Genomic DNA, 26,640 nt, shown 5'->3' with positions numbered 1-26,640 from the left:
CTCATAATTTTGCATGCTTTGAAACTCCAGTCTTCTTAGGTTCACTAATTTACACTTACTAAGTTTTTTTACTTCTGGGATTGTTTAGATAGCAGCTATGCAAAATGTGCTGTTGCACCAAGATTATGACTATGAAAGGAAAATAACCTAGCTATAGAAGTTCACCTTTCTTCTTTTTCTTACAGTTTCAGACAGTGTTCCTCTGGGTCTCGGGATGAAGTCTCTAGAGAAGAGCTCTGAGAGGCTGCATGTAAAGAATAATCCCACCTATGGCCTTCTAAAACTGCTGCTTTCTGTCTGGAGGGAGGACTTTGGGACACCTGTACCTGTGCAGCTGATGTTCAGCAAGAAGAACATTAGTTACCTTGCTGAAGCTAAGCAGCGAGAGGTAAAGGTTATTCTGATCTGGGGAGCTGCCAGTTATCTGCTCTGGTCAGATAAATTCATGTAAGAGTTCTGCCTGCCTGCCTGCAGTGTTAAGGGATTGCTTGTGAAAATGAGGCCAGCAGGATTTGGTCTGCTGCTAGCCGGCATTGTTTCTGCAGGGATAGAGAAAGAGGACTGCTTGTCAGTGTTTGATACCCATCTAGGGGGGCTGTCAGGGAGACACAGTTTAATTTCAGAACAAATGGCAAAGTGGCCCATTTGGCCTGGGAGATTGGGACTGAACACATGTGACTTTGTAATTAGTTGCATTTGTATGTCTTTTATCAGCTTTAATGTTTCCGTGTGTATCGGTGTTACAAGATCACCAACTGTAAAGCTGAAAATCACCCTGTTTAGTTGTAGGCTAAAACCAGCTTATTTTGGAAAGTATTAAAAGAATTTTTCAAGCTGTTCTTGAACACAGGAATTAAATACTCGGTGTGCTTCAAAAGGGACAATTAGAAACTTTGGGATTTTATGTTAGGATCCAATGTATGAACTAAAGGAATTTTGTTCGCTCATCTTGGATGCTGCTTTTTGGTGTCCCTCATTGCCACACCCAGATAAATAATGTGCTTTCTCTTTTTCTCCTTTTTTCTATATTTTAATCTAAGAAGAAAAACACAAATTGTATAGGGATAAAGAAACGAATACAAAATACATTTCTTTGAGTTGTTGATATTTTTTTCTCTTCTGCAGTGGAATCCGTTCCTTTTCATGCTTCATGGTCTTGTAGAACATGAACTAATGAGGACCAATGAAATAGAGAGCTGCTTGCACAGCCTTGAACAGCTCCCTTGGCCCTCAGTAAGTAATCAGGTGTATGTGAACAATAAATGAAATAAAAAGTAAAGCTAGAAAAACAGCCAGTCTTTGTAGTTCTGTTTCATGTCGAGGAAGCCCATAACCTTCCCTATCTATAGTTCCTGCTTAATGCAGCAGGACTGGCTTCCAATAAGCTTGTTACCGTTACTAGTGTTTGCCTGGTATCTGTACTTTTGTGAATCCCAGCACTGCCCGTGCAGTGGAAACATTTCCAAGAAAATTGTAAAGCAGTTTGGAGACCAGTTGGCTCAGTTACCAGCTCTCAGTTCTAGCCTGAATGTGTTTGCTGTGCTTCAACTGAGAATGACATGTTGGGAAGGGTCTTAACTGACTGTACTTGCATTTAAAACTCTTTGCCTCCTACCACTGGAATGTGAGAGGAGGCAGACTATTCTAGACAGAGTCAAAATGCAGGAAACAGCCCAAATCCCTTGCTAAAAATGGACAGTATTTCCAGGCTGATGAATGCTTGCAAATTGGAGATGTTTAACCATTTAAACTGGGGCAGTGATCTTTTCCAAGAAGAGTGTGGGGATTAGAGGGAAAAACGAACATGCAGAGCTACAGGTATTCATCTTTGCAGTCTAGTTTGTAGCTTGTCTAGTTTTTTGCACTGGAAAACCATCAACAACATGTTTAACTCTGTAAAGTTCTTTACTGGCAAAATAAAGTAAGCCTCTTTCTTGGCATTTGTTAATAAGGATTCTCTGGTTTGTATCTTTTCGTTACAGGATTTCTTAAAAGAACTGGAATTGCTTTCCAGAGTATTTATATCAGAACATCATATAGAAGAGCCCAGGATTAAGCCTTGTGAACTGACCAGACAATCTCTAGGTACCATGACCGCGCAAAGTTAGTGGAGGTGCACTCTCTGTGGGCAAAAATTACTAATGAAGATGCAAATGGAATTTTTAGTGTTTCTGAATACAATGTGAGCTCTTTGCTGGGAACACACTGCAGATAAGTGGTCGGTTTGTGCAAAACCTGCACTGATCTTTCTGTTCATGGACGTTTTGCCATGGTGACTGTGCTGATGGATCTCCAAGTCAAAAGTCCTTTAAGCATCTTGATTGTGGCTCAAAGCAGCTGTTTTTCAGACTCAGAAACGCTTTTTGTATTTGCGCAGCAACAGGCTGTGACCAAACCCAGGAATCGGTTCAAGTGGACAAGTTACTTTGTGACAGAAAGATGGTTTCCTGGTGGCTCTGTGTTCTCTTAACGTAATGTGATTTCTCATGCTGTCTTTAAACAAAGTCTATACTGTCAGGGGAGGTAAAGGTGAACCTGTATGACAGGGAGAATGAGCCTATATTTATTTTTCACTGTAAGCTCAATTTTAAAGGTTTGATTCTAAACTTTTTAAGACTCATTTTAAAAGTTAAACCATATTAAATATATCTACCAGAACATCGAGGGCATCATTCATAAAAAATGGAGATGCTTAAGTGTTTTTCTGTTTCTTGTTGGAAACAGAACTTGTAATTTCTTGGGGTTTTTAGTAGAAATAAGGGAGAAAATATCTGCTATATTTTTTACTGAAGAGACAGTATTTTTAAGACACCTTTTATAGTATGTGAACATAAATGGCGTCTGGCTGCTATTCACTGTTTTTCTAATGATCCTTCTTGCCTTGAGTTTGGTTTTTAACAGACAGAAAGTGCTGCAGCAAGAAAACTATAAGAAAAAGCCTGGACGAGCAGACAAAAAAGTAGTAAAGAAGCACTGTGACAACCCTGCAGAGTTGGTTTTGAGAGGAATCCTTTTCATGGAGAACAGTGGGTGTTTTCTGCCCTTATGGATAGATTGTCACAAAGGCTGTGGCCTCCCGTTCACCCTCCCAAGTATTACCTTAAACTGGTATTTGTGGTAGGGACCGCTGGTGCCTAGTGGAATATAATTAGGTGCTCATTTGCTGTCTCATGGGATTTCCCCACCCCGCAGCAGTGAGGATATTATTTCCTTTTGTCTAGGAGTGCCCTATTAGCGCAGAGTATTTTTCAGAAAGCAAACACTGTGTTATGTAAGAACAACATCTGGGTGAAGTGAAGCCCAGGGCTTTTTAGGTTGCGGATTAACTTGTCTCTTCCTTGTGCAAAGCGAGGAAAGGTAACATCTTGGAGTCAGTGGAAAAAACACAGAAAAGAAATAAAAAAAGAAAAACTACAAACAGACCTAATTAAATAGACCTGTGGCTTCTGTTAAAATATATCTGCTACAGAGAGAGAGAGAAACCATAAAGGAACATTGGTGTCTGAACTGTACTGAGATTTTTCTTGTTTACCAATCGTTTACCAAGCACTGCATTGAAAGATTTGGCGCGTTTGATCTGCATACCTTATTTTAGGGGTTTTCTGATGTGCTTGAAGCAGAGGGTCCCTAGAAGTAGGTCATGGTAATATGAATTGGAATAGCAAGTACACTATATCTTACCATACCTGCTCCCCAAGCCTGAGTATTATGTGACATTCTGCTGCAGATCTCATTTGAAGCTGTTGTTTGACATAATAAACATGATTAAATGTTTTGTGTTCCAGCTGTTGATATACATAACCTCTTCGTACCAGGGTGCCTTGCCACAAAGTGTGGGGCAGAGAGAGTGCAGTAATCTCTCCTGACTTGCTGTTTCTTTGCTCATACTGAAATGTAACTACTTCATTATATAAGGGGTAGGAGGGTGGAAGGGGGAAGAAGCTGGTATTGACAATGGTTTAAAAGGTGTTCTTTGCTCTGGAACCAACTTTATTTTGATATCCTAAAACTGTTGCATCAATACCGTGGCCACAGCTGTTTTCGTGAAATCAACATACCTGAATTATTCTTCTCTTATACAACATGCTTGGAAATTTTTATTTGTAAGGTAACTGCTCCAGGAGCAGTTTATCACTTCCAGAAAGCACAGTTGTGCCCCACTGGGCAGAAGGCAGTCAGTGCTTCAGTGAGAACCAGCCAGTAAGAAACCCCTGTTTCCATGTTGTTATGTCTTAATGCAGTTCCTGTACTTTCCAGGCATCCCACAGTACTCAGCGTTGGTTGCTCTATAAAGCCTGATACCTGATTTTGTAACTAAACCTTAGGAACAATTATATAGCTTGCTGTTTTCTGCCTAAGGATACTCAGCAGTGGGACCATTCTCATGGGGGTGTCAGACTCTGCGGGTCCACCCTGCGCAGACAGCCTCCTCTCACGTGAATGTTTCAAGTGTCGTACCCTGTGCGCTGCCTCTAGTAGTGCAAGTAGAGCTGCAAGGAGGAGAGCAGCATCGAGAAAGGAGCTCAGGGCAAGCTAGGGCCTTCCTTCTGTCAGTCTTTCCTACTGCAAACTCGCAACTCTCGAAAAAAAATGAGGAAAAATGGCATTATATTAACTTCCTTCAGGATGTGCAGGTCAGAAGAGCTGTATAAGGGGATTTGGAAAGACGCTTCAGCCAGTGCCTTATTTCAAAACAAAAAAACCTTTTGCTTGGACAAGGCACTGCATCACAGAAAGCAAATTTAAGCAATGACTGGCTTCTTGACACTTGTGCCACTAATCCATGTTCCATGCACATTCCTCGGCAAGTAAGTAGCATCTGCATCTTTTTTTAAGTCCTGCATCTTTTACAGCGAGCTAGCCTCTGTTATCTCTCCATCCAGCATAGTTCCATAGATGGGTATCTCAGCTGGAGCAAAATAATATATATAAGATAATAAAATGCATACAAAATAATGCATAAAAATGTATAATACAAGGCATGTTTTCTTGTGTAGAAAATACTGTTTATTGTGGATATGAAAATAGCAATCTTGATTTAGAGCAAAGATGCAACAGTCGGTGGTACAATACAATCAGTTTGATTATCTACTGCTCAACAGTAACTTACAGGAAGTTGTTTTTTGCCCATTGTAGATTAACAAATTAGATATCTGCTGGGATTTTATTCCATCCTTCCAAACAAACCAATGCCGTGCAGTAACAGGTACCTTAAAATGTTATATTTGCAAAAGAAAACATTCATATAAATAGGCTTTTTACTATCAATTGAAGATTGTATTAAAAAAAAGTTGCATTAATTCAATATCAATAAAAATAAAACTTAGCTTTAGTAGCATATAAAAACACTTCAAAACAAGCATCTATTAATAACTTAATTTGTAAACATAGAAAAAAATCTTATGTATAAAAATAAACATCTGATGCACTGTACAGTAAGACATCCTTCATAGGCACTGGCATCATTGATAACAGGATTCCCCCAGATGTTTTTCCTACAAAAACTGCTTTATCACTAGTGCCATGTCTAAAATAAAAGGGGGGAAAAAAGAAAAGCACTGACCAAATCTGTGGACTGTATGAAGACGTGCCCTGCCTGCTCCAGAAATCCATGGCAGCAGCACTTGGGACAGAAACAATACATTGTGATGCTGTTTCTGCTCATGTTTTCTGAAGACTTTTATGTACTGCCTTGTTTGCTCTTCCTTTCTTGGTTTCCATCAAAGGACCCCTCTAGAAATCTGTCTGTTTGCTCAGTTGTGGAAAACTCTGTGAGGGGTCACCCCTTTCTTTCCTTGAAGGACTATGGAGGATGCATGAAACTTGAAATGAACCATGCCATGATTCAGTTTGGCAGGCTTTTACGAAAAGGCTGAGCATCACCAAAAGAGAACAGTAATATATTGGTGTTAGGATTTGCAACCATGGCCATCTAAAGTCAAAACAAAGCAAAGCTGTAAGTGAAACATTGTGTTATCCTACCTGATATAGTTTAGGGAGGAGAAAGCCTTGGGCTAGTATCTCTCAAAACTTCTAATTTCTTAAATATCAATTTTAAATAGCTGTTACCTTTTCTTTTAAAACTTAGTATGTTAACAGGAAGCAACATAGAAACTGAGAGCCAAAATTGCACCTGTGTAAAGATATAGTAAAAGTAGATCTTGACTCTTGAACTTAAAAGGTGGAAAGAGCAGCTAACTTCACTTTATGCTGTGAAAATGTATCTTTTACTGAAAGTAACTGTGTTACAGGAGTAGATGCTGACTCTAGTAAGGCAGATACTTGAATAAATATTTCTCAGTTGACAAATTTAAAAAGCAACAGGTTCTTGAACAAAGTGGGGGTTTTGAGCTACAGAAAGCATATCATAGCAGCTTTTATTGCTTGGACGAGATATCTACAGTGATTTGTAACTGTTGTGCTGAACAACTGCATGAAATTATTCAGCTACTTGTGTTGGTTGTGTTTAATTTTAGGAATGTGTGACGAGACTTGGGAGTTGCACAAACACGTAAAGCCTGACAGCAGGATTGTTGGACAAAGTTCAACAGAAATACCATGAGGTAACCAAATGGGAAGAGTCGGTATTCACTGCAGTGAGGCAGCTGGTCATGTTGTGAACAAAGTGCGTGAAGACTATGACCCAGCTAGATTGTCAAATCTTAATACAGTTGAGTAAAAGTGCAGGAGGGCTGATGGAAAAAAGCCATTGTGGAAAAATGTTGGAACTAATCTTGGAGGATTTAAGTTCTAGAAACAAGCTGATAAGTCAGTACTAACAAAGCATCACTGTGTACAACTGTCAGTTTGGTTTCTTTATTTCAAAGCACCTAATTCTGCAGTGCAGTAAAACTGTGTCCTGAGGCGTGGTGGTTTCCACTGATGCTGCCCAGTGTAGTGGCAAATCCAAAATACCTTGTACAGGCTGCAAGTAGTCAGCCAATTACATGAGACAAATCTGCCCAGGGTATAGGATGAGTAGTGGCTATCGTGCTGTTTTAAATTCCCTTCAAGGGGAAGTAAATAATTTAACTTGGCTAGCTGACTAGATCTACACTGTTAGGACTTTCCCATTTGATAATTATCTCAGTCTTAGAAAGTGGTTTTGCAGCTCTACTCAAGAGCTTGTAAAAGGTCTCAAGCCATACGTGTACTGTTTCCAGGTTGTAGTGCATTTCACTGCTTCCATTGCCTTTCTCTCAGTGCTGCCTAACCTTTCTTAAAGAAAGGCTGTGGATCATTGATGCGTCTTGAAAACAGGATGAAATATTACACTTCTGCCTGTAAGATGCTGGCTACGGAAAAGCAAAGTCTCTTCCTCTGCTCTTTACAGAGACGGTGCACCTTACAGCTGTTCCATGGAGGCTTTCCACAGGTGTCTCCAGGGTGATAGGTTCCCCATGAAAGTTACTGGGTTTGTTCTGAGCGGTGCTGGCTAAAATAAACGATGCCTTTTTTCTAACTATACTTTGTATCAGCCAGTGTTAGCAATTAGGTTCCTCAAGCAAAGCTTGATTGTGACTGTCTCATGAGCCAGCATTTTACATTACCCTTACAGATGCTTGTGTCTCTTTAAACTTTTCAGCCGCTGTTAGCTGTCCAGTTTTGGGCTGAACACTAACTAGCAAGGAAATGTGCCAGTCGAGCAATCACCAAAGGCTGTTTCTTAGCAATAGAACTCAGGAGTCTTGCGGGGATAGCTGGGGTCCCAAGATCTACCTGCAGAAGTTAGAAGAAAGGACACATTTTTGAACAAACACTTCACCAGCCTGGAATGGCACCAATGGTGCAAGGATGTGTTAAGCACAGAAATAGTTTACAGCCAAATCTTATCATTACAGTGTGGTTTGTATCTTTTCCCAATGCTCCATAGACTCAAAGCTTTACATATTTGATGTTGCTTGCAGCAGTTACGCTGCTTTTGAATTTGAGCTTTGATTGAATCTTACTAGTTTGAGACATACAGTATTACTGAAAATGTATATGCACATATTAAAATGCCTACCAATTTTTAAACTGCATATATAACACATTGCACGTGCATTGTTAAATGCATATACTAATTACTAAAATGTAAAGATAATATTTTTTAAATTGTATGTTAAAAGCATGGTTTAGTTAGGTAAGCTTAAAGGCCTATTTCCATTTAGCTCTCAGATGAGCACCTTAAAATAAATTATACATTACATGAATTCTCTTCTGGGCATTTTTAAGTACTTGGTACCACTGTCTCAGAGAGCCTACTTTTCAGATGAAGCTGTAATCAATGAATGGCAGGATTTTCTTATTCTTAACTGGAATCCTAATCTTGACTTCTCTTTTTATCTATTAAGTGTGAAGAATTAGTGACTTCAGTTATAGAAACCATTTCCATGCATTTTGAAAACAGTCTTAACCCGAGGTGGACTTCTTGTGTCTACAGCAAGATGATAATGAAAACAAGATTCTCCAGTCCAGATATGACATTTACTGGCTCACCATGTGAGAATTCAACATACAACAAAACTTGACAGAAGAGTCTTGGTATCCAAGGGAGCAGCTTTAAGTGCTGTAAAAACTCAGCATCATGTGCCTAAGCATGATCCTAATAAGATTCTCCCTGCATTACTTTACACTGTGTACATTAGACATACAGCAAAATCTTACCTGTGCCATGTAAATAACTCTGGTGATATCTCTTCCATTCACTACATCAGGTTCCAGTATCCAAGCACTTGGCAAAATCTCCCCTCTCACCACTTCTTTGCTGGGGTGAGGCATGGATGCATCACAGACAGACTGAACAGCCAAGACTGACAAGTTCTCCTGCACATGACAAAGTGTAAAGAAGGCAATTTAAAAGTAATTCATGCATATAGTAATGTTTTTGTTTAGTTGCTGTCAGAAATACTTCTCATATTAAGTACTTAAAAGAGGTCTTTTAATAAGAAATAATATTTCTCATGTTATTTATCAAATACTTTGTTTTGTCATAATCCTGCATGTTTGTAACCAGAATATGCCGTGTAACATTGAAGTTACTACCTAAAGGGGCATGGCTGGTGATTATCATTCACAGGAGTTTTATCCATAATTCACATGTCATAAGAGCCTAGCTTTTCTCCCTATTATACTTTAACTTCTGAAAATGCAAGCATGGGCTTCCCAAACTTCCTTCTCTTTTTGTTCTTGAACCGTGAGTTGAGAACAATCACTCCTTTATGCTTCAGTGAGAATGTTCACTTTACCTCTTTGGCTTCTACAGTAATGCAGCAGAAATCCCGGGGTTGCTTTAGGTAACACAGGGAGGTGTCTGTCACTAAATATACTGTGGGGAATAAAACACCCAAAAACAAAAAAAAGGGAATTAGACTTGGATGACTTTCATTTAAAATGTACGCACATATTTTATTTTGACTTCTTGTTGCCTAAGAGCAAAGCTGTAGTTCATATGCTATAATGGGGCATTAAGATGCTTTTTCAAGACACTTCAGATTTATTTTGACTGTCTCTAGCTGTAAGTCTGCGGTGAGATATATTTACTACGATCTTTACATTGCAAAAGTCTTGCAAAATGGAAGTTCCCATCTTTAATAACAAAATTGTTTATTCAAACCTCGAGGAAAGAAATAAGATGACTCAATTTCTTCCTGGCTGACAACGTGAGCTGAGAAAGTCTGTAATGGTAATGGCTATCAGTCATTTGTGTTGATACTCACCCAGCTGAATATGGCTGGTTACCTTCTTGTGTATTCGAGCCGTGTTGATAGTTCTGTCATACAGATGCCTTTTGCCAGGGTCTCTCACTAATCCCCATACGGAGGGAAGAGGCCTCTCTATCACTCCTGCTCCCAGAAACCCATGCCTTGTTGCTGAAGGGAAGACTTTGTAGTAAACGAGCACCTCTTTCTCTGTACACTGATACCTATTGAAGACAAATGAAAGGTGTTTGCACACAAGAGGGCCAAGTACGTAAAAAGGCCTCCTTTTATAAAGACCTGCATAGACTTACTTCCAACCGCCTGCTGCTTGGCACGTGTAGAGATTCCTCAGGTTATGAGAGCACGCTTCCATTACCTTAGAAAACAATGACAAATGTACAGCTAGGTTGTACAGACTATAAATTGTGTTCAGTTTTTGCATGCTGCTACACTATCTTCTACTCAAATTACTAAGCTGGCTTTACCACAAAGAGTTATTTTTATTATATGTATCATGCTAGTAAACTTTAAGGATAACTATTATTAGCAGTCAGATTGACTTGCCTCTCTCATTTGCAGAAGGAGGAGATAGGTATAAGCCTAATCCTGTTATTGTAGCCTGAACTACAAGGGAGATGGGGGAAGTGTGTACCTCCACATGGTGGCAAAGTGGCTCCACCTGAGCTGAAATATGAAGTTGATATGCTTTGCTGCTGAGTGCACACTCATGCCTTGCCATACGTAGAGATGTAAAACCTGCACTGTAAGAATTTTTGGTTGCTAGAGGAGCTCAGGAGTTTCACCGGCTTCACTCAAACATTTCAGCTGACACACAACAGTCTCTTCTGAACCCCAAGGCTGCAGCCTGGCTCGCTTCCCCCACCATTTAAAAATGCCCAGTGTGTGTCTCTGTGACTGTCCAACAGGTAACTAGCGGTGGTGTGGAACAACAAGGTTTGTCCTGCACACTTTTGCAACAGTAGGAGGTACAGGACTAAGTGAAAACTCTGCCTACTTACTTACCTCAGTGGTAGCATTAGCCAAGATATGTTTGGATAAATCTTGGTATCCTTTTGTTGAAGAGGAGGTGACTGAAACAGTTAATCCATGAGTGAAGCTACAGCTGATGCTAGTAGACGGAAGGGGTGGCTGAATTCTGCTGGCTTCTGCAGGAAACCAAAAAGTCACAGGGGAATAAAAAAAATATGAGAAGGAAAACCACCACTATTCTGCTGATAATGTTCCTTGTGTAGGCAGTCCATGTATTGATATTTGCACCACTCAAGTTTAACTGTTATTACCACGGAAAAGCTAATAACCCAAAGAAGAATAGGCAACATCTGTTTGGGAAATAAAAATAAGAGCTTGCATGTACAATCTTACACTTGTTGCAGCTTTAGAGCACCCCCCTGCCCCGGCTCCTGCTTCCTTGGTTCATTCAAAGCATTATCTTCATCTCTCCTCAGAACACTGTACTTTGATGCTACCACATCAAAAGACCAACTTCAGAGGGACCAAATCACCATTTACTTTTTTCAAGAAATTCTAAGTGAGCTCTGGCTACTGGTTGACAGTATTTTTCTGAAGTCGTGTATACCTAGAATCAAATACCTAGAATCAAATACCTAGAATCAAATTTTGAGTTGCATAAATGACACATCTCATTAGGCTTTGGGATACGACTCAAACACAAGGAGGTGTACGTTTTACTTACCAAATGTTGAATCCTTCTGTAGTTGCTCCAACACATAAAGCTGACTGTTTCTAACAGCTGAACGACCTCGTGTATCTCTTGAAAGCAAAGCTTTTCCAGAAGAGACCTGATTTAAGAAAGAGCAGAAGTGGTGCTTTTGGTGAGAAATGGGAAAAATAAACCATGTTACATAGCAAATGGAATACTTGTAGCAAATCTACCTTACAAGATGAGAAGCTTCTCTTTATCATATGAACACTCCTCTGCCTTTTCCCAGGTTATGAAATGATAGCTTGGCTCATGAAATTTACCAAACCAAGTGTGAGGAGCTAGCACAGGTGCGCACACCAAAAAGTAACATCTGAGAAGTTCACACACAAACTCTGAAGTCAATGTATGGATCTCTGAGAGAGGCACACAAGAGAATATCAGGTTCTGGTTTATCACAAGAAAAGGCCTAAATGTTTCTAAACCCTCTGACAGATAGTGGCATTACAGACAACAGTAAAGACTTATCTGTTTTTTATCTGTGCACTCAAAAAAACCCCTTCAGAAAAACAAAAGTATCATTGTCCTTTGCAATTACATGGTACCACATCAGTCACACAAACCAGTTGTTTCTCACCTCTCCTTCCTGGCTGCTGAGATTACTTGCAGTATATGGAGCAGTGTTACTGCTGTTGTAACCAGATGTTGGGCCAGAGGAGAGGCTGAGGCTGGAGCCTGTGCACAAACTGCTTGTACTTGCAAGAGTCTTCAGCCTGGTTTCTTCCTGTGAAAGATATCACAGTATTACAAACAAGGAGCTGCACAAAACTTACCTTGCACAACAGCTGGTCAAATCAGTAACAGCACTGAACAATGGAAGAGGAATCATTTAAAGTTCATTTTCTTTCAAGGAGTGTTGACAGAACAAAAGCTCTTGCTATACAGAAAGTATTTATTTCATACTCATTTGAAAGACTAAGATTATGTAAGTCATAGAGCGGATCACCCTGTAAAACCCAGAAGTCTGGGGAAATGCAGCATCTGCCGTTGTTATTCTTCACATATAAGAATTCAGGCTATCAAACCAAGGCTAGGATATTTTTAAGGAGAAAAAGGAATTTTTTAAAAAATATCTCTTTCCAGTCCCATCTGTTGCTCTTTGCCTGCTTCTTGAAGTAGCCCCTGACTTAACTTTCTGGTCAAATGTAGTTGTTGAAGACTTAAGATTTTACTCGAATCAATGCAGCTACTCAATGCCAGCACAGAATGATGAAATAAAAATTACATAATAGGAAAATACTGAGAAATTCAAGATTATTTATACTTTCAAGGCCAGTTTTAACTTTGGCTTTCCAAATCAGGTGAAGTATGTCTACATTTCACAAGAAAAATATGGCACCAGATACGGTGAGATCCAGTCATCCAGTGGAGATGCCTGGATTTGAGGTGCTTTAAGGGGTGGTGAGCAACGAAATAAATGTTCACCACATTTTGTATCCACAAACACACGTATAAGGAGAGGATGACTGCAGCCACGACTGAAGCTGCATTGTCAGACAGTGGCCAAGTGCACTGCATAAAAGTGTAGTCAGAAACTGGGCAGAGAAGATACATCCTAAGGAGATCCTTCCACCTAGGAGAAAAATGCACACACTTGGACTGTGCAAGATTGGTAGCAAAGTGCAGAAGAAAAACACAAAAGTAGAGGACAAACACGCACACAGAGGACAATCTAAAAAGAGAAACAAATAAAAAAAAGAATAAGGTATACACTGAAATAAACTCAGTCTATTATACCTTGGCAAAACTCTTCAACAGGCTGGGCAGATACTCCGCAGGATGGCTGTGTAAGTTCAATCCAATGAGAAAACATCAGGAGTTTCAGGAAGATGTAGTTCAAAAGCATGAAAGGTATTCAGTTCAGTATTACTGAGATACTTTGAAGCACAAATTTGCTTTTAATTCTTCTATTTTTGTACACCGATGTGTATCAAACAGAAGAATTACGGAGCCATGGAAATATTTCTTTAAAAACAATGTGTTGATGTGAATAATGCAGAATGGTTTCCTCTGTAAATGCTCACCTTCTGTAACTGAGAAAATATTTGCTCCCGTACACGCCTTTTTTCTTGTTCAGCTCTCTCCCGAAGTTTGTCCCTAGCTCGTGCAATTTCAGATTTGGTTTCCTCTCGTGCCCTCTGATAATCTCGGAGCAACAGTTCAATGTCAGAAGGATGCTGAATGCTTCTTCTTTTCAGTTCCCGAGCCCTGTATGGATAGCTGAACACACATTACTTGAAATCAGCTCAGCTGACAAATTACCATGCTTAGAAAATCATCTTTCAACACTGAACAGGAGAACTTGCCAGAAATGCAATTAAAACCCACCACATCAGCCTTCAAAAAGCTTTTTTGTTCATAAAGGCTACCTGGACATTAACCTTGGAAAATTATTCAGATTGCATGTCCAGTTTACCACTGAGATTACACTGGTTTCTAAGTCAGCTCTCCATATGGTCTAAGGTTATCACTTTAGTGTATCCTAAAGTTTAGATTTCTATCCCAAAGTTTAACACTTCTGCATCGAGAAGAATTCTGCCACAGAAGTCTCAGATATCAGTAACAACCATTAATGTGCACCCATTGTGAACACTGGTAGTGTTCATCAGGCCAAAAGAGAGGTTTCTAATGCCCTACCTGGTATTTTCCACTACATCTCTTCTCAGTTGTTGCAGATATTCTTGGCGTCTACTGGGGAGATCAAGATCCCTCTGACTTGTGTCCAGCGTCTGCAACAGACTCAAGTGCTTTTGAGGACTCAGACTTCGGCTTCTTTGGTATCTTTGCAGCCTTTTTTCTCTTTCTTTCCTCAGAGTTTCAATAGTCCTCATGTGTCTGTTAGGGAAATGTGGTTAGAGCAATGAAACACAGCCTGTCAAGTTATATTTTCTAATTGTTCAAAACACTTAAGTATCAGGTAGCTTTGTAAGGTAAAATTTATAGGAATCTAAAACATCCCCTTACAAATATCCCTTTGGCCACAAACTGACAGATGATGCAGAAATTCTAAAACTCCACTTCTTTTATAACAGTAGGAAATGCATAACAGGTTCTCAGTTATTGCTTGTGATGGCCAAGAGGCAAACTGAGGATGGAGACTAAGGTAGCTACCCCAGAATTTTTTTTAATTACAACAGCTTCCTAAACTGAATGCTACAATCCAATTGCAAGGATCAAGGATCTTGATATTTTCATAATCTACTTAGCATATGTATGAGGTTTTTTAATTTGGTTTTGCATACTTATACAGCAGCATTTATTCACGGAAGCATGAAGGAGATATTCCCATAAACAGGACATACCAATTAATTTTACATTGCAGTAAATCAATTAAATATATTCCCATGAACACCAGGCAGACATGATCACTCTCATAGCTGCCAGAAATTTTAAAGTGGGGTGACACTAGATTTTAATTACACCAAATCTTATACTTTTCCCTATTTTCTTGAAGTAACCCCAATTTTTGTTTTAAATGCATTACTTTACTGTATATAAAATAAGCTTAATACTGTATCTGTTCACGTATAGTTCATTCAGTGTAACTAAATGATTAAGTGCCCATTACTAATTGTTATTTCCACTGCACTAAGCGTATGTGAAGCATATTCAAAATACTTAGTACAACACTACTTTAAGTCATTTACCTTTCATAAAGTTGCTGCTTCACTGGAATCGCTACCGGGTCATCTGCAGTTCCGCTCTGAAGGGCCCTCAGCAGGGCATCTGTTTCCCCGATGCCATAATTGAGCTTTGCTTCGGTCAGTTCCACAGTAAGGGGATGCTGGTGCAGATCCAGGCGAATGCCAGACATGATCTGAGCACGTTCCCTCTGAAGCCTCTCTATCTCTCTGCTCCTGCTGTCACAAAGCTGGGATTTCCCTTCCATTTCTGCTGCTTGTGTGCTTCTATGTTTCTTTTCTGCCTGACTTCTTAAATTGGTCATGCTGCCGCTTAAGCTGAGTAACAAGGGAGGAAGGCTGCCCTGAACACCACACCAGTTGCTAAAATTGTTGTGTACAGGTAAGTCATGGAGACTATAGCTCCGAGGCCGGTAAGGCTTTGCAAAGGCAGTACTTTTGTTGAGAGGAATTTCCGTGTCACATTCACTTGCAGTTACAGAATCTGTATTGTTGTCTTGGGAGGAAGCCTGCACATCGCTCACATCAGAGAGCAGGTCAGGGCAGCCATTATCGATTTTCCAGAAAAAATCATGAAATTGTAGAGAAGATGCTTCTACCAGAGGTTCTGAGGATGCGCCAGAATTTGTCTTACTTGAACACATGGCATTACTTTTTTGATTAAATAGTAAGTCAGCATTTGGTGGTGAGTAATTATGAATCAAAGTAGAATTACCAACACATTTTTTGTGTCCAATTCCAGCTGAAGAACCTCTTTCTCCCCTCATGACATACATACAATGAAGTGAATGTGTCAGTGGACTGTGGTCTCTGAGATCACCTGTTAAACATTCCCTGTGGCCTGACACCTCCAACATACTACTTGAGTGACAGAGTCGTTCCGCACAGATGGTAGTGTGAGCGTCAACCGTGAATCTATGCTGTTCTTCCAAGCCTTTTGAACCATCTTGTCCTAAAAGCTCTTTGGCTGCTTTCTTATCTGAGAAATTTCCGGATTTCTTTCTTATGTCCTTATGATCTCTAGAAGTGCTGGTTTCACTGTCTGTTTCTGTCTGTGAAAAACCGTCCACATGAGGTTGCCTGCTGGACTGTGGACCTGCCCTCAGCTTTTTCTGGTTGTGAAGGGGACTTGAAGCACCCCTGGAATATCCAAGAGGTTCCTTAGCAGGGCTGACAGACTTACTAAAAGCAGCCTGGCTGCTGGGACTAGCACTGAGTGTAAGAATAGGGGAAGAGGCTCTATCAACTAGCAAGGTGTTTTTGTAATAAAATTTCTTCTCTGCTGGAACCTCTAGTTCATTGACACTTCTTTTATCCTGAGCGTAAGACGCTGAAGATTGAAAGGTGCTGTTAGTAGGGCTGCTAACTACAGTGCACGAAGAACCATCTCGCCCTGAACTCATTGAAGACGATGTGACAGATGAAACTCTGGTACTCACAAAAGCAACATTATGCTGTGCATTTAATGATGTTTTTTGAAGATCCAAGAGAGCAGAGGCTCTGGGTAAGAGAGGCAGATGCATAAAGGAATCTTCCAAAATGCTGTCAAGACTGTAATGGAAGTCAGGATTGCCCAGATTTCTCATCCCTGTTTGTTCTTGTGTTCTTTCTTCAAGAGAGAGTGTTTCCTCTTTCCTTTTGTGAATCTTGCCTACTATCTCCGCACCTATTCCTCTCCAATCCACATTTACTGCCTGAGCTGCCCTCAATTCATTTTCCATTTTTGCCTCCACTTGTTTTTCTTCAAGTTTGCTTCGAGGTTCTTCCAAAATCTCAGTCTGAGTGCCTATATCTGCTGTAGTCTGAGTGCAGCTATCTAACCTAGTACCCTTCACAGCCTTTTCAGCTCCTCTTTGGTTGATTTTGGCATGCTGCTCATTATCTATAATACTCTGTTGAGAGAGGTTTCCCAACAGCTCAGAAGTGTTCCGAAGAAGCTGCGACAGATGCATGGACAGATTCTGCATGCTTGTCCAAGAAGAAGGTTGATGAAATAATTCTCTGTTTGTTTCCTGCTTTCTTGCAGAAACATCTGTATAGCTTCTCTGATGTCTTCTCTGCCTTTTAGACCTTCTTGTAGTTGCTGTTTGTGTTCCCTGATCACACGTAATGCCTGGTAGCTTTTTGGAAGACCTTTCACACTCAGAAGGATATAATAGCACAATTTCATCAACTTGCACTGAAGAGTTACCGGGTTGTGCAGAATGATTCTCAAATTCAGCAGTGTTGTTTTCTGGATTAGTTTCCAGTGTTTCACTGGATACGTTGCTACGCTGCTTGGCACTGTCGCTTGAGTATGCAGATAGAAAGTTTTGTTTTACATTGTCCCATCCTTGAAGACCTTCAATGCTGCTTAAAGTGCTTGATAAAATTTTTGCTGTAGCATATGAACTGAGATGAGAATGAAAAGGAGAATTTTGTGAATTCAATCCATTGTCTACACTGGAACATCTCATCACTTTACAGTTTTCCAGGTTTAAAGGAACTTGATTAAAAGAGACATCACTTGCACTTCCAAAAACATACTGTTTCCAGCCAATCTTGCATGATTGATCTTGTTGCCATGGATGAATATATGGGTTGATATCACTTGAACGAAAATGCATTGTGTCTTTACTGTCTTGCAAAAATAAATCTGCTTCTGTCTGGTATCCAGCTTCTTCAACTTTCCCTTCGCTACACTGAGCTACAGAACTACTCTTTGAATGGGTATTTGCTTCTGCACCCACAGAACTGTGAGCTGTGTGCAGTAACGATGATGGAGAATGAATAATGCAGTCTCTTAAAGACTGGCTGCTTTGCATTCTTGCTGCAATATTTTGTGAATTTTTCAGATCACAGTTTGCAACCATCTTAGTTTGTGCAATTCTTTGCTGAAATCTGGGTATAGATTTAACCTGTAGAAAGTTCTTTGATTCCTGCTTCGAAAATCTTTCAGTTTCATGAAGATCATCTTCAGTTGGTGATGGAGGTTCTACACTCATGTTTAAATCTTGCAGTGATTTAGATACAGAATATAACAAAGGATCTGCCTTAGATGAAGATTCTAGATCAGAGAACACAGCAATAGCTGGGGCTGATAGTCTGTGACTTTGTAAATAAGGTCTCTGTTCACTTTTTTTATAGCTCTTGGTATTCCATGTGGTAGAATACAACTTTTTGCTCCTGAATTGCACCAGTTTAGATTCTTGAGGAGGCAAATTGTGGTTTTCTGGTAAAAACTTTATGGAAGTACTTTCACTACTTGCTACAGAAAACTTTAGTCTCTCTGATTTCAGAGTCTTATTCATCATTGTAGCATCTCCTGTTGGTGAATAATTGTCTGCAACAGTGTCATCATCAAGGCTATCAACACTTGAGCATGTATTATGTTTGCAAAGCAAAATCCCTGTTCTGCCATCTGTATTTGTTCTATCTGGTACCTGTTCTATCTGTTCACCTGCTGGCACATACTGACAAGCATCTTGCAGATCTGCAGGTTTTTTTTCAAACCCCAAGACAGTGCTATACAGTCGCCTGGGATCAGTGCGCCTGCTGTATGAGGTATATGTTGGACTAAGTGAATTGCAGGTACGTTCCAGATCCACATCAACATCTGCATACAGACTTTCCAACATTGTAACTTCTGGGCCTATTAATTCACTTGTAGAATTTGAGAATACGCTGCTTTGCTTCTCAACAGGTTCTCCACTTAATATTTTTCTCTGTTCTGTCTTTACTGCAAGATGTTCAGCTGCGGTATTTGAATGCAGTTCTTCCTCATTTCTGTTAAGTATTTTTCTCATTTGTCTCTCTTGAACAAGAATTGCCCTTCCAGTATCCTCCAAAGGTAGAGATGGTAATAAAAGAGAATTATCATTTAGTCCTTTTTTTATGTGTTCTGCACAAGTTTCTTGTGGTGGAACTTCAGTCCAGTGATGATGATCAACTTTTCTATCACTGCTGAATTTTTTACAATTACTTCCATATACAGGTTCCTCATCTACAGCAGAATTTTTGTATGAAGTAGAGTCTGTGTCTGACACTGGACAATGCCTGTTTTCTTTGGCAAGAGAAAGTAAAATACTTCCTGAAGCATGTATTGGCTCATCAAATACCACGGCCTTATCAGACTGAGTGTCTTGTATTTGCAAAATAGCAAATGGGGAATGTTTCAACACACTTGTATGTGAAACATCGTATGTGCCAGTTTCTTCATGGCCTCTATCTGCAGTTAAAGAAGATTCCAAAAACAGTGTTAGGGAGGGGTGATCAATACTTGCAGATGCTTGGGGAAAAACTTCTTTTACAGAGCACACATCTGTAGAACTGGAGGACACCTGTTCACTTAAAAAACTACCTTGAAGTGAGCCCTCAAGCTGACTACATATTAGAAATTTTGAGTCATCAAGTAAACAAGAAGCATCAAAATCATCGAAGTTCTTGGAGCTTTGAAATGGTGTATCAGTTGCAGTATCTTCTGCAAAACAGGATGGAAGACGCTTTGATTCTTTACTGCCAGTCTGCCCTTGGCTCTGAAAAGTAAGCAAGCCCAATTCTGGTATAGCCACGCTAGAAGCATTACTGAAGTGTACTGAGTATTCTTGAATTTTATTTTCTTTTATGTCATTGCAATTCTGGAAAGAATCTTGAATTATTTTCTCCTTTTGATCTGTTACCATAACTTTTTCAGAGAGTTTACTATTCTGAGCATGTGTGGCTTCTGCAACTGCAGAATTATTTTTCCTTTCATCTCCTTTTTGAGAAACATCAGGGAAAGTTACATTTAAATCAGTTGATTCACTTTCAAAGTATTTTGTTTCTTCAGAAAGAACACCATCATTTTTACCTTTCTCTCCATTGCTGGCAATCAAAACATCTGTAAATGATGCTGGACAATTCAGGAGACTGGGATAATGTTCAGAAGTGCCTGAGTTCTTACTATAATTTAGAAACTCTTTGTTATAACATAGATTTTCCCACGGAGATTTGTTCAGGCCTTCTGAAAGGGTTGAAGCACTCTCAGAAACTGTGCTGCCCGGCTGGTCTAGACAGCACTCTTCAGAAGTCCTGTTTCCTTGATTTTTCTTCTCATCATGCTGTGATAAACTCCCTGAATGAAGTACTTTGCACGTTGTATTAATATTGTGAAACATTTTTTGTGAAGATATTTCTAGTAAAGAATGCAATTCCCCTCCTCGCATATCTTCCAGTACTTCCTTCTCTGAAGAAGAAAGTGTGTTTGAATTATCCAAGAGCAGTGAATCAGGTGCAATGGTGTCCTCCTCCTCCTGAGCTGGATCTTCTATGGAATTAAGGCAGTCTATTGATACTTTATTAACCATTAAATTTGCACTGTGTTCTTCATTAGCATTGTTAACATCATGAATTTTATCTTCAGAAGAATCTAATTTGTCCAGGGAAAATGAGTTTCCTTTGGCTCCTTGTGGAAGTACAACAGTTTCAGACTCACGATCACCTGCGTTATTGGGAGAGGAAGAGCTGTTCTCATTGACAGGTTGCCCAGATACAGCATACTCGGATGCATCCTTAAATACAAAGGATTCTTCCTCCTGTTTGTCCTCCATGGCCTTGGTTTGCAGAAAAGCTACAGTCTGACTTTGTGTTTTATCAGAAGGATGATTGTCTTCTTCCATTTTGTTGACTGTAACAGGCTTACCAACACAGACCTCATTCACCAATAATGTTTCATAGTAAGGTAGAACAGCTCCAGTTCCAGCACTGCTGTTAGATGGTTTTCTATGTCCTTTCAATGCAGTGGGAACATCTTGAACAAGATGGGAATCATCACTTCCTCCAGGATATAAAAGATGATTTGCAGATTGGCATGAGGAGTCTTCAAGTGAACCTTCTTGGTTTTTTTCAGTACATTTCAGTATTGCTGGTAGATTTTGTTGCTTGCTGTCGTCTTCACTATTTCTAGAAAAGCTGGTAGATATCCACTGGCTTTCTCTTAAGATTTCATTTAATTTGCTGTCATCATGTGCCATTTGGCAGCTACCTCTGTTTTTAGAGATTAGTTCATCCAGTTTTTGTAAAATGATCTGTTCTACCTTGTCTCTGTTTTCTACAAACATCTGCTTTTCTTCTTCTCTTTTGGCCATTTGTACTAGAGTCACCAAATGCACTTTCTCTTCCTCAGCTTTGGAGACTAGTGGATCCAATTCACAAATATCAGGTCTTTTTCTAGTGATATTTACACTCAAGTTTTCTGAAGTGCTGTGCTCAGGAGATTGCATAAAGCAACTCATATATGTATGACTGCTCTCTTTAATGTGGAGACTTTTGAATTCTTCTTCTATTCTATATTGGTGAATACCAGTACTATCAACTACTGAATATTCATATGCATCCATATCTTTTATTACTGCATTTCTTGTATCTTCAACAGAGTCCACTGAGCCACCATCTTCACTGATTTCAGTAGGATCAGGGTATCCTAAATCATCTTCTAACAGTGTATTCTGTTCTAGTTCTGAAGCTGTCATGTATTTTTCAGGGATCTTTAATGGATTTAAAATTTCATCTTTGTCATCTCTGTCACTATTCATCTCATGTATAGCTAGAGGTTCTTCAGTAAATAAAACTTTTTCACCTGTGCATATAACTTCTTCCCGTGTAGTACTCAGCCTCTCAGTGTTTGTCGTAATTTGTTCTTCACTCTCAGTCACTTCATTAACCTTGTCTTCCTGAGGCACACAGTTTGGTAAACAGTGTTCAATTAAAATGCTAGAATTTACTTGTCCTTCATTTTCAGGTTTTGCTAAAATATTTCCATGCCTACTTGTGATTAGTACTGTTGCAGCTACGTCTTCTGTATTAAACACATTTTCTATTGTTCTGTTCATCTGTAAAAGCCCCTCATGAGTATCAATGAAGCCTGAAGTATTCTGAGTAGTATCTGTTGTGTGGGAACACAGAGTTGAAGAAGTGTTTTTAGGAGCAACAGAAAACTCTGGTGAATAAATATCTAGTTCTATTTTCTTGCTTTTTTCTTTTTGGCAAAAGCTGCCAGAATGCACAAGTGCTTTTGATTCCTGAGCGTGTTCTACCCTGGTGCTGCCTACCTGCAGTTCATCCTTCCCTGTCTCTCTCTGTGTCAGGCACAGATCTATACAAAACTCACATTGAACTTCACAACCTACAATATCAACAGGTTTCTTTGGATTCTCAGATAGATGTACGCCTTTGAAATCCTCTACATGCCTGTCTTCAGTTCCACTTCGGACTTCAGCTACTGGGTAGTCAGGTAAACTTTCAATCTCTCTGGATTTAATTTCCAGTGCATTTTTTTCTAAGTTGATAGCACTATTGATTAATTTTGTTATTTCTTCATCAGTGATTGCTTTTGTACTCTGATAAGGAAACATAGCTTCTTCTGGATTGGTTTCTGGGTTTCTTAAAAACTTGGGTTCTTCATTTATATACAGACTCCCCTCTTGAGAAACAGTAGCTGATATATTTGTGTTGCACTCAAATACTTTTCCTGACTCTGAGTTTACATCATCTTCAACAAGCAAGATTTCCTCTGGGCAATAGCTTCCAAAAAGAGCTTCTTTCTCTTCTTTTGATTCAAGTAAAGATTTGTTCTGTGTTTCTGTTTCCAAGAGAATGCTTGCATCAAATTCCACAGAAATATCAGTCATCTTACGTGTACTGTTTTTTTGCCCTGTTGATTTTGAAGAGCATGTTGTGCAAAGACAGCCAGAACGTACATGAGAGCAGCTTTCTGTAGCACTGATTTCCACAGTAAGATTAGATGTAGTACCCCAATCTCCGTTCACAGTTATGACATGCTCCAATAGTTTATCATAATTTTGAGTCTCAGATGCACTTTGAAAAAGATTAGTTTCTGTTGAAGCTTCGTAAAATATGCTCAAATTGGATTCTGGGAGAAAATCATTTGTACTTCCACAAATAGCAGCAGGGAAGGATTCAGTGTTTTCCCCATTTACATTCACTATGAGGTAACTTAATTCATTTACCACTAAGTTTTCGCATTTGGATGTATTTTCTTTCTGAACCTCAGCCTGAGAATTCAAGACATTGTGTTCTTTTCTATCACTGCTTTCTTCTCTTGTATTATCAATGAATAATGTAGAAAATGGTTGGGAAAGACAACTTGCCTGACTGTCTGCTAGAGCACATTCACGGGAATGATTTTTTGAAACAAGCTTGCTTTCGAATTCATAATGACTCAGGGAAGACAAGTCTTCTTCACCCTTTGCTTTGTATTCTTCATTATCTCTGAATGAAGGCACCTCTGGTACAATCTCTGCCAAGTTATCTGTGCTCGTTTCCATACAGATAATCTCCTTCTGAGACATCTCCATTGGTGTAGCAGATTGGTCATAATTTGCACTGTGAGCAACAACTAAAGGGTTACATCCATATGTTGTCTTCTGTGAGGAAAAATCTGTCTCTGTTGTTATTGCTTCTGCAGATATTTGTTCAGAATCCTTTTCTTGCATTGTTTCCAAATTACTCTCCCCAGATCTGAGGAGACCTACCATAACAGCTGATTCCGCTCCTTGTCCAGCCAATGTCTGAAGCTCGTAGCTGCTTACAAGAGAGAAGTTATCATTTGTTAAATCATTCAGAAAAAAACCTTCACCACAACATGTTGGTGTTTCCCTTCTTGGAAAAAGCCGTCCATGGTTTCCAAACTGGACTTGTGAAACAAGTCCACTTTTCTGTGTTGAGGTCATATTAAGAGCAAGTTCTGTAGAAGATGCAGCAGCAGGCGCACCGATAGATGCATTTCCACTGCCTGCATCTGTCATATTTGATTTTGTCATCAAATTATTGTAGTCATCATCAAGGTCATATTTTTCACAAGTTCTGAAGGAATTATCTTCTAAAATTGCATCTAAACAGCCATTTCTCTGCTCCAAAATGTGCATAGACAACACAGAAATAGGAGGTGTTTTTTTCAGATTGTGATCTTTTGGCAGCTCTGGATGAGTTTTGGGGAGAGAACCCTCTTCTTTCCTAGATACCAGTGTCAAGCAGTCTGCAGTGGAGGCACTTTCCAAACAGCTGAATGTTTGTGTGCATTCAGCAGTAGACCTATAAATAGATAATTCATTCAGTTGTTCTTGTTCAGGTTGATTTGAACTTGAATGTTCATAATAATCATGTTTTGCTGAAATAGAAACAAAAGCAGAGCTTGGTCCTATTGAGCTAACAAATGAGGACATTACATCTTGTGATTCCAAGGAAGATTCTTCATTAGAGTTTGTCCATCCCTTAAGAATCTTATCTAATGAGCCACTCTCAGAAACTCTGCTTGCAGTTGTTGTTGTTTCTGGTAAAGGTACTTCTGATATGTCAGAGGAGAAAACCATGTTTCTTTCGTTTATGTGATGTAGTGAATGAGTAACACTGTGTATCTGCTTCGAGCCAGAAACAAAAAGAACTTCAGCAGCTGACTGCTTTAGATCATCTTTCTTCAGCCAAAGCTCTGGTTTGCTCAGAGAGTATAGATGAGCTTCTTGAAATTCCAAATCTTCATGGGAAGAAGGTGCTGTTATTCTGAGGCTGCTGATGTCAACCTTTGAGTCACAGGAAGACCAAGCATCAGTAGCACAGAACGGATTTCCACTTGTGTAATACAATCTTCTATTGAGAGACCTTTCTTGTTCTACAAAGGAGACTTTTGTCCCCTTTAGCAACTGCTTGCAAGCATTATGGAAAGCAGGCTGTGGTTTAGTGTCCAAATAAAAGGAACTGTTCAGCTTCAGATCATGATTTGTCCCTTCTGTATCTCTGTTGCAGGTCTCAGACTCACAGGCTTCCTCAGTCTGTATAGTTGGTGATTGAGGAGATTGTAACTTCCAAAAAACCTCTGCTGGCACTTCATCAGAGGAATCAGACTTGGATTCTTCTACTGGATCTTCTGGTGGCATCTCTTCTCCATCAGCTAAACTGTCCAGAGAAAAGCTTCTTTCAGGCTTTCCCAGTCTCCTGTGAGATGTATATGACATCAGCAAAGACGAAACATGGTGATCAGTTCTGCTTTTGAAAAGCTTACCTGGCTCATGGTGGGCCTTTGATTTGTGAAATTGGCTTTTATTTTGCTTTTTGCTTTTATTTTCCTTTTCTGCCAGAGAGTCTTGTGACATTTGACTGTCATCGCTCTCAGAATCTTCTGGGTTGGCAAGATGTTTATTTCTGTCAAAATCTTCTTGTTTCAGTTTCTCTGTAAAAGTTTTTGCGTAAGCGCAGGAGAGAGAATCTACAGAATAGGAACTGTCAGTATCAGAAATCTCATTTTCATCATCCTCTTGCCAGTTTCCCAGAACATCTGTGGCTGTTCTGGACATTCCAGCACTTAACATCTGAGCACTATGCCACTTTTTTTCAGCATAAGAGAGTGGTACCTGCATGTTCATCTTAGTGAGATTTCCTACTGATGTTGCCACCATCAGAAATTCTTGCTGTTCCACTGAGGATTTCTCATGACTTGGCAAGGCTGAGTCAGGCTCCCTTTTCCAGTTCTTGACCGTTTGGTTTAGATGCACAGATGGGGGCATTCCATACACTGTTTTCTTCATTTCTTTAGGAAAGTTTTCTGGAGAAGGCCTGTGGCCTTTTCCATTGATACCCATTCTAGTCTTTTTATTGGATACCTGAGCTCTATTTTGTTCTACATTACTACTTGATGGCTGATTTAAATCTCCTAGCACCTTTGTTTTTGTCATCCTTGTCCCTGTAATAAAGGTTTCAGGCTCATCTTTCTTCTTAAAAAGATTAGGAGAGGTGCCTTTAGAGGTCTGGGCTTGAGATTCAGCTTGCCCTGGGTTGTTATCCAATTTTTCAATCTTTTTATCATTTTTATTGATATAAGCCATGATAGCTGAATCATTAGAGTCTTTTTCAGCTCCTTTTTTATTTCCAAATGAAGATGGTTTTTGGTTTTCAGTTAGCTGCCTCTGAACTGAAAAGGACATCTCTTTTTCATCATTAAGGTCATCATTCCCAGAAATGTCTTTACTTCTTCTGTAAAGATATTCCACAGATGACAACTTCCGTGCTGCACTGTCTTCACAGCATTGATCAATATTTGGCGAGGTAGATAATTTAGAGACAGTCTCTGTTGTCAATAAACAGCTGTGGAAATAAAGAAGAAATAAAGCGAAATCCTTGCTTGAATACTTTACTTAACAATGCTTCCACACCAGTAATCTCTTGTACTTCAGAGTAATGATGTTAAGCAAGAATCTTAAAACCTTTCAAAAGCAAATTCTAGTGGAAAAAGAAAAAAAAAATAACATTCGGTCAGTAAGCATGCAGTCCCCTAGATATCCTGAAATGTTCTGCCAACACACAGCTCAATGCTATGTACTATAGCTTGGCATTTAGTCTCTGTAGGCTCAAGTAGCTGCAAACATTAGTTAAAAATAAAGGATGGCTCTAAGTCACAGAAATACGCATAGCAGAGTTTATTTCCTGTTTCCAGGACCATGCTGTGACAGACACCCTAGCACTTTAACTTTTTCGCACTGTGTAGAGAGGTTTATTTAAGTTGAGAAAGGCTGGCCAGCTTAAAAGTCCAATTCGAAATCATGCCAATGAT

At 39.5% G+C, this 26,640-nt stretch overlaps 2 protein-coding genes across 2 annotated transcripts in view; one reads left to right on the top strand and one right to left on the bottom strand.

Moving 5' to 3' along the window:
- The window catches only part of CDAN1 (codanin 1), a 35,415-nt gene extending 31,631 nt beyond the window's left edge, over positions 1–3,784 (top strand). Inside the window, exons 26-28 of the mRNA XM_069858395.1 lie at positions 186–388; positions 1,126–1,233; positions 1,983–3,784. Coding sequence (XP_069714496.1) covers positions 186–388; positions 1,126–1,233; positions 1,983–2,108 — 437 coding nt within the window. The 3' untranslated portion in view covers positions 2,109–3,784. The remainder of the gene's footprint in view (positions 1–185; positions 389–1,125; positions 1,234–1,982) is intronic.
- Positions 3,785–4,998: 1,214 nt separating this feature from the next.
- The window catches only part of STARD9 (StAR related lipid transfer domain containing 9), a 102,832-nt gene continuing 81,190 nt past the window's right edge, over positions 4,999–26,640 (bottom strand). Inside the window, exons 24-34 of the mRNA XM_069858165.1 lie at positions 15,069–26,174; positions 14,059–14,256; positions 13,446–13,629; positions 11,999–12,145; positions 11,395–11,500; positions 10,704–10,846; positions 9,992–10,056; positions 9,699–9,904; positions 9,228–9,307; positions 8,647–8,805; positions 4,999–7,719 (exon numbers count right to left, since the gene is read on the bottom strand). Coding sequence (XP_069714266.1) covers positions 7,618–7,719; positions 8,647–8,805; positions 9,228–9,307; positions 9,699–9,904; positions 9,992–10,056; positions 10,704–10,846; positions 11,395–11,500; positions 11,999–12,145; positions 13,446–13,629; positions 14,059–14,256; positions 15,069–26,174 — 12,496 coding nt within the window. The 3' untranslated portion in view covers positions 4,999–7,617. The remainder of the gene's footprint in view (positions 7,720–8,646; positions 8,806–9,227; positions 9,308–9,698; positions 9,905–9,991; positions 10,057–10,703; positions 10,847–11,394; positions 11,501–11,998; positions 12,146–13,445; positions 13,630–14,058; positions 14,257–15,068; positions 26,175–26,640) is intronic.

The sequence above is a fragment of the Phaenicophaeus curvirostris genome, chromosome 5 (assembly GCF_032191515.1).
Source record: "Phaenicophaeus curvirostris isolate KB17595 chromosome 5, BPBGC_Pcur_1.0, whole genome shotgun sequence".
NCBI lineage: Eukaryota > Metazoa > Chordata > Aves > Cuculiformes > Cuculidae > Phaenicophaeus > Phaenicophaeus curvirostris.
Note: the sequence above shows the minus strand (reverse complement) of the source record. Positions and strands in the feature narration are given on the sequence as shown.